This window comes from Oncorhynchus mykiss, chromosome 23, assembly GCF_013265735.2.
Source record: "Oncorhynchus mykiss isolate Arlee chromosome 23, USDA_OmykA_1.1, whole genome shotgun sequence".
NCBI lineage: Eukaryota > Metazoa > Chordata > Actinopteri > Salmoniformes > Salmonidae > Oncorhynchus > Oncorhynchus mykiss.
Window position 1 is genome coordinate 22,948,788 of NC_048587.1, and position 7,895 is coordinate 22,956,682.

General features: G+C 45.6%; 1 protein-coding gene across 9 annotated transcripts in view; it reads right to left on the reverse strand.

The window, feature by feature from the left end:
- The window catches only part of LOC110503091 (regulating synaptic membrane exocytosis protein 1), a 70,506-nt gene extending 69,001 nt beyond the window's left edge, over window positions 1-1,505 (reverse strand). For all 9 annotated transcript variants that reach the window (XM_036959936.1, XM_036959934.1, XM_036959939.1 and 6 more), the window contains exon 1: window positions 1,143-1,505. In XM_036959936.1, the coding sequence (XP_036815831.1) occupies window positions 1,143-1,306 (164 nt within the window). In that variant the 5' untranslated portion in view covers window positions 1,307-1,505. The remainder of the gene's footprint in view (window positions 1-1,142) is intronic.
- Window positions 1,506-7,895: the final 6,390 nt, after the last annotated feature.

Consider the following 7,895-nt stretch of genomic DNA (forward strand, 5'->3'; position numbering starts at 1 on the left):
TCATATCACCTCGCTGCAGTTTGACAGGCAATCAGTGGAGTAATATGCTACTCAGATAAGGTTACGTCTAAATCACGATGACAAACCTTCGATTTTTTGTCGTGACAAATACAATAGACGTGCTCCTTCCACACCGACGCAAAGTCTGTGTGAAAATACTAAAATAGCACAGGCTGACTGTGCTGATTTTCGACCATCATCAACTATAATCAAACAGCACATAGGGCATGGACTAGGCTACATGCATTTACGCTAGCCAGTCTGTAGAGATGGGTTGTTGCAGCCTGATGCGAGAGTGCTGGCGCTGGCCTACATCGCTGTTATACTCAACCCACCGCATCGCCAAAGCAGCGACCTAACATGCAAACAGCTGTTGAGATGCGGGACGGAAACCCTCCAGTAGAGCAGATATGCACTGATTTTACAAGCAGAAATTAAGAGAATCTCGGTCGAATCACGTTGTGCAATCGCAGCCTGAAGTTAGCCTGTAGCCTGCGGACGCAGTGCTCGAGATACTGGGCTATAGGCTATATATAACCTATATAGCCAGCAATTTGTTCGGATATGACAGAACACATGATTGTATTGCCGGGAAATGGGTGAGGTTGAGAAGAAATTAGTTAGGGCATCAGAAGACACTGGAGTGTGACGCTCCTGCGTGTCTCAGGGACGACACACCCCTCTCTCCCCCCCCTTCTCTTTCTCTCCCTCCCTCTCTCACCCTGTTCGTCTCTTACACCTGTGACAGCGCTGACCCAACACATGCTTACTCAGAAACCTCTTCCTCCCTCTCTCTTTCACACACGCACACACACAGCGTGTTAGGGCATCTTAACTGTGTAGACTAAATTTTAGGCTCTAGATGGATGAGAGTGAGGGCGAAAATAGGCTACACTATATTTGCCGAGAGGAACTGGGGCTATACATGCTGATACACACACACACACACACACACACACACACACACACACACACACACACACGCCAATAGCATTTTTGGTTAAGGTTAGGAAGGCAGATATTTGTATAGGTTTGGTATCTATTGGTAGCCTAGCGGCCGATGAGCAGCAGTATGAGCACCATCTCTGCACTACATCTCCCCAACATCTCCTGAGCAGAAATAGCCCCAGTGGCTCTCTTACTTTAACATGGCCTCTTCCTTCTCCTCCTCCTCCTTCTGTCGAGCTAACACGGCCATGATTATCTTCCTCTCTTCCTCAGTCAGATGGCTAAGGTCCGGCTCAGGCATGGACACCGGCGCAACGGGTGGGCGCGGGCCGCCCCGAGGGCCCACCGAGGCGGACATCTTCTCCCCCCTTCCTCGGCGGCTCGGATTACGGACAGAAATCCCGCTGGCGGAGCCCACGTATCACGACATGGCCCACGGACGAAGCAACGGCTTGGGCAAGTGATGCAAGGCTCTCATGGTGGCGGGCACCCACGGGTGTAGTGCTTCTTCGGTTCCTAGTCGCCTTTCCTCTGCCTCTCTCTCGCTCTTTTCTCTTCTCCCCCCCACCCCCCTCCCGCCCGCCTCTCCCCTCCACTTCCAGTTACCGGGAACCCATCTCTGGTGGAGAATGATACTCGGTCACCTGGGAAGGCTTAGTTTTCTTCACAGCGGAGAGATGTTACTCTGCCGCTGCTCAGGTTGATCCGCTGGCTGGGTGCCTTGTTTTCTAACGCAGCCGCGCTCTGCTGCTGATGCTGCCGCTGTCAGGGAGATGTAGAACAGTCAATGGGACCGCAGCCCCTGAAACGAGCACACCTTCTCACGCCGGGAGCGCGCATTGTCATTTGAGAATGGGGGTTCACCGTACAAGGCGCTTGCACAATTTTCTCTCTCACTTCACCAATGTGCTAGTGACGCGCTTCCCATCCTCCCTTCCTCGTGTGCGTGTGTGTCAGTAGTGTTGTTGTATCTTGTTAGGGCCCCAGCTCAAAATACTCGCAACACAAATTTAGCATTGGTTGCCTACCCTACACTAAAAATTTGTATGAGCCTATTTCAGGACCATGGACAGGGCAGTGGGCGGCCGGCGGCGAGACTCAAAACGAGATAACCAAAAGATGCCCCGTTTTTTTCATAAAACATTATTCCCTCTATCGTAATGAGAATTTGATTTGTATTTTAGTTTACAAATCAACTTAGCCTACATATCATACTATTGCATATTATTGTCAGTGAATTGCGCCCAACAAGAGTCGTAGCCTAACTGTTGGCTGCCTGTTTGAGATACTCACATCAGAAGTCTTTCACTTTCAGTTTAGCTCGACGCTGATGTTTCATAGTTAGGCTACATACACTATTACTAGTGCTAGAGTTTTGTGGAATTACTTTTGCGCCTTTAATGTCAAGAAACCTGTTTGAATTCGAGAACAACATTATTATTATTGCAAACAAAGATAATAATGATATTGAAAGCAGCAAAACAATAACCCAAAAGTATTGACAACAAAATAAATCATATTGCATGGAATTCATTTTGAATGGCAAGAGCAAATTAATGTTAAATCAATGCAATTTACAGATGGGCTATGTACAGGTGCAGTGATCTGTGAGTTGCTCTGACAGCTGGTGCTTAAAGTTAGTGAGGTAGATATGAGTCGCCAGCTTCAGTGATTTTTGCAATTCATTCCAGTCATTGGCATCAGAGAACTGAAGGAAAGGCGGCCAAAAGAGGAATTGGCTTTGGGGGTGACCAGTGAAATATACCTGCTGGAGTGCGTGCTACGGGTGGGTGATGCTATGGTGACCAGTGAGCTGAGATAAGGCGGGGCTATAGCTAGCAAAGACTTATAGATAACCTGGAGCCAGTGGGTTTGGCGATGAATATGAAGCGAGGGCCAGCCAATGAGAGCATACAGGTCGCAGTGGTGGGTAGCATATGGGGCTTTGGTGACCAAACGGATGGCACTGTGATAGACTGCATCCAATTTGTTGAGAAGAGTGTTGGAAGCTTTTTTGGAAATGACATCGTCAATGTCAAGGATCGGCAGGACAATCAGTTTTACGAGGGTATTTTTTGCAGCATGAGTGAAGGATGCTTTGTTGCAAAATAGGAAGCCGATTCTAGATTTAATTTTAGATTGGAGATGCTTAATGTGAGTCTGGGAGGAGAGTTTACAGTCTAACCAGACAGCTAGGTATTTGTAGTTGTCCACACATAAGTCAGAACCGTCCAGAGTAGTGATGCTAGGCAAGTGCGGGCAGCGATCCGTTGAAGAGCATGCATTTAGTTTAACTTGCATTTAAGAGCAGTTGGAGGCCACAGAAGGAGAGTTGTATGGCAATGAAGCTCATCTGGAGGTTAGTTAACACAGTGTCCAAAGAAGGGCCAGAAGTTTACAGAATTGCATCATGTGTTGGCATATTTTAGCTGTCACAGAATTATGCCATGGCTTGATGTTTTAATTCTGCCATGTGGGCCATATCTTAACTGTCAATCAAACTATGCAAAAGTTTAAACTAAAACTGAAGTTTGGGCATCCCTACCGAATGGTTACGGTTAGGGTTAAACATACATGTAGACATTAATTCTGAATTCTTAAGGTTAGGGTTAAGGTTTAGGAAAAGCTACAAAATGATAATAATGAGTGTCTAGCACTGAGATTGAACATGCAAACTTTAGAGACAGCCTTAAATGGTGTAGTTTTTCCACATTTCGCTAGGTCCAAAATGTAATCTGGTACATGCAGAATCGGCACCTCCTGGCGTATTACATAAGTGAATGGGCCGGATTTTCTTATTGTCAGTAAATTTAATTATGTGAGAAATGACAGTGGAAATCCCTTTACGCACAAGTATTGAAATAATAACTATCATATTGAAGTAAACTTTGAGTCGCATACAGTATGTTGTACAGTATGTTGTGTGGTCCTCCATGGAAACCCATGGAAACCCATGGAGGACCACATGAATAGTTATTGTGCTGACGTTGCCAACAGAGGCCGTTTGGAACTCGGTGGTGAATGTCGCAACCGAGGACAGATTGTATCGTCGAACAATGCTTCCGAGTTTCAGGCACTCTCAGTTGCCAAAGTGTGAAAATCCATTGCGTAGTCTGCCACACTATGGGAGTCTTGGCGTAGCTGGAGCAGCTTACGAGCAGCCTCTCTCCCGGACAACGGTTAATCAAACACCTTCCATACTTCTGCCACGAATTCTTATAGAATGAGGCAGATGGTGGACTGTTGCTCCCACACCGCCCTATCCCAGGCGAGTGCCCTCCCGGACATCAGAATTATGATGTACCCTGTCCTCGAGCGGTCCGAGGGGAACGAAGAAGGCTGCAACTCAAAAATGAGGGAGAACTGGGAGAGAAAATCCTGGTTCTGGATTCTCCAGCGTAGCGCTCCAGAGGAGGTAAGAGGGGTTCTCGGGACACTGGGGTAGGCTGGGAGATTACCGGTGTGACCCACTGCCCAGTGGGGAATCCGCGGAATTGCTCCAGCAAAGAGTCAAACGCCTGGTCATGGCGTTCTGTCAGGGTATGGAGTCCCTCCATAAGACATTGCAGTAACTCCTCGTGTCATCCAATGGTGGCTCCTCGCAGGGAGACAGCATTGTGGAGCTGATCTGAGTCTGCTGGGTCGGTCATGGCCAGTTCGTGCTATCACGTTTTAGGCCAGTTCATACTATCAAGTTTTAGGCAAGACCCAGATGCAGACATTGTTGAAGTAACAAAAGTGTATTACTAGAACAGGGGGCAGGCAAAATGACAGGTCAAGGGCAGGCAGAGGTCAATAATCCAGATCAGATGCCAAAAGGTACAGAACGGCAAGCAGTCTCAGGGTCAGGGCAGGCAGAGGTCAATAATATAGTGTGGTGTGGCAAGGTCCAGGACAGCAGGCAGGCTCAGGGTCAGGGCAGGCAGAATGTTCAAAACTGTGAAAACTAGAAAACAGGAACTATATAAATGATAGGCGCAAGGGGAAAAACACTGATAGGCTTGATGAACAAAACAGACAAACAGAGAACACAGATATAAAAACACAGGGGATAATGAGGGGAGCTGGGAGACACCTGGTGGGGGGAGGATACAAGCACAAAGACAGGTGAAACTTATCAGTGTGTGACAGTCCCACTAAGCGTAAACCAGATGGGATGGTCTATTGGGCATTATGCTGTGGTAGCCATGCTGGTTAAGTGTGCCTTGAATTCTAAATAAATCACTGACAGTGTCACCAGCAAAGCACCCCCACACCCTCAGACCTTCTCAACCATGCTTCACGATGGGAACCACACATGCAGAGACCATCCGTTCACCTACTATGCGTCTCACAAAGACACGTTTGGAACCAAAAATCTCAAATTTGGACTCATTAGCCCAAAGGACAGATTTCCACAAGTCTAATGTTCATTCCTCGTGTTTCTTGGCCCAAGCAAGTCTCTTCTTATTATTGGTGTCCTTTAAAAGTGGTTTCTTTGCAACAATTCAACCATGAATGCCTGATTCACAAAGTATCCTCTGAACAGTTGATGTTGAGATGTGTCTGTCACTTGAACTTTGTGAGGCATTTATTTGGGCTGCAATCTGAGCTGCAGTTAACTTTAATGAACTTATCCTCTGCAGCAGAGGTAACTGTGGGTCTTCCTTCCTTGTGGCGGTCCTCATGAGAGCCAGTTTCATCATAGCGCTTGATGGTTTTTGCTACTGCATTTGAAGAAACTTTCAAAGTTCTTGAAATTTTCTGGATTGATTGACCTTCATGTCTTAAAGTAGTGATGGACTGTCGTTTCTCTTTGCATATTTGTTAAGTGTTCAAAATATTTATTACGATATTAGCAATTTATTTCTCAGCATTTGATACATTGTTGGCATTTTATTACATTATCAGTTGCTTCAAGGTGTCTGTAATAGAATGCACATGGCAAAAACAAATATAGACATTAAGGGCTCTGAATACTTTCCGAATGCACTATAGTTGTGCTGGCCATTGTTTTAAAAGCTGCTAGCTCGGATATAAATAATTATGAACTGTTACTCCAAAACGGGTTGATCAATAGAGACGCATCATCTACGCCGCCCTCTAAACCCTGTCTACACGGAATGAATGTGCCAAAACTTTGCAAATGCAAAAAAAGGCGCCGAATTTGGAAACTATAGAAATGCATTTATTAACTTTTTCCCCATTTGTTATGTTACAGCCTTATTCTAATATATATATATTTTTATTCCCTCATCAATCTACACACAATATCCCATAATGACAAAGAAAAAATAGGCTTTTAGAAATCTTTGCACATTTTTTTAAATAAATAAATACAACCGAAATATCACAGTTACATAAGTATTCAGACCCTTTACTCAGTACTTTGTTGAAGTGCCTTTGGCAACTTTGGCAGCCTCGAGTCTTCTTGGGTAGGACACTACATCTTGGCACACCTTATTTGGGGTGTTTCTCCCATTGTTATCTGCAGATACTCTCAAGCTCTGTCAGGTTGGATGGGGAGCGTCACTCCACTGCTATTTTCAGGTCTCTCCAGAGATGTTAGATCGGGTTCAAGTCCGGGCTCTGGCAGGGCCACTCAAGGACGTTCAAAGACTTGTCCCGAAGCCACTCCTGCATTGTCTTGACTGTGTGCTTAGGGTAGTTGTCCTGTTGGAAGGTGAGCCTTCACCCCAGTCTGAGGTCCCTGCCGCTGAAAAACATGTCCACAGCATGATGCTGCCACCACCATGCTTTACTGTAGAGATGGTGGCAGGATTTAATCCAGACGTGCTTGGATTTCAGGTCAAGAAGTTCAATCTTGGTTTCATCAGACCAGAGAATCTTGTTTCTCATAGTCTGAGAGTCCTTTAGTTGCCTTTTTGCTAACTCCAAGTGGGATGTCATGTGTATTTATACTGAAGAGTGGCAGCTGCAGAGATGGTTGTCCTTCTGGAAGGTTCTTCCATCTCCACAGAGAAACTCTGGAGCTCTGTCAGAGTGACCTTCGGGTTCTTGGTCAACTCCCTGACTAAGGCCCTTCTCCCCCTACTGCTCAGTTTGGCAGGGCGGCCAGCTCTAGGAAGAGTCTTGGTGGTTCCAACCTTCTTCCATTTAAGAAAATGGAGGCCACTCTTAGGGACATTCAATGCTGCAGAAATGTTTTGGTACCATTTCCCAGATCTGTGCCTTAACACTATCCTGTCTCTGAGCTCTACGGACAATTCCAAGGATGATCAATGGCAACAGAATGCACATTAACTCAATGTTGAATCTCACAGCAAAGGGTCAGAATACTTATGCAAATACGGTTGTCAAAAAATGGTCATATTCGCAAGTCCTCAACTGGCAGCTTCATTAAATAGTACCCGCAAAACACCAATATCAACGACAAACAGTGAAGTTGCGACTCCGGGATGCTGGCCTTCTAGGCAGAGGTGCAAAGAAAAAGCCATATATCAGACTGGCCAATAAAAAGAAAAGATTAAGATGGGCAAAAGAACACAGACACTGGACAGAGGAACACGCCTCTTCACTGTTGACGTTGAGACTGGTGTTTTGAGGGTACTATTTAATGAAGCTGCCAGTTCAGGACTAGTGAGATGTCTGTTTCTCAAACTAGACACTCTAATGTACTTGTCCTCTTGCTTAGTTGTGCACCTGTTTCTCCCACTCCTCTTTCTATTCTGGTTAGGGCCAGTTTGCTCTGTTCCGTGAAGGGAGTAGTACACAGCATTGTGCCAGATCTTCAGTATCTTGGCAATTTCTCGCATGGAATTTCCTTAACTTCTCAGAACAAGAATAGGCTGACAAGTTTCAGAAGAAAGTGCTTTGTTTCTGGCCGTTTTGATAATGTAATTGATGACGCTCCAGATACTCAACTAATCTAAAGAACGACACTTTTATTACTTCTTTAATCAGAACAACAGTTGTCAGCTGTGCTAACATAATTGCAAAAGGGTTTT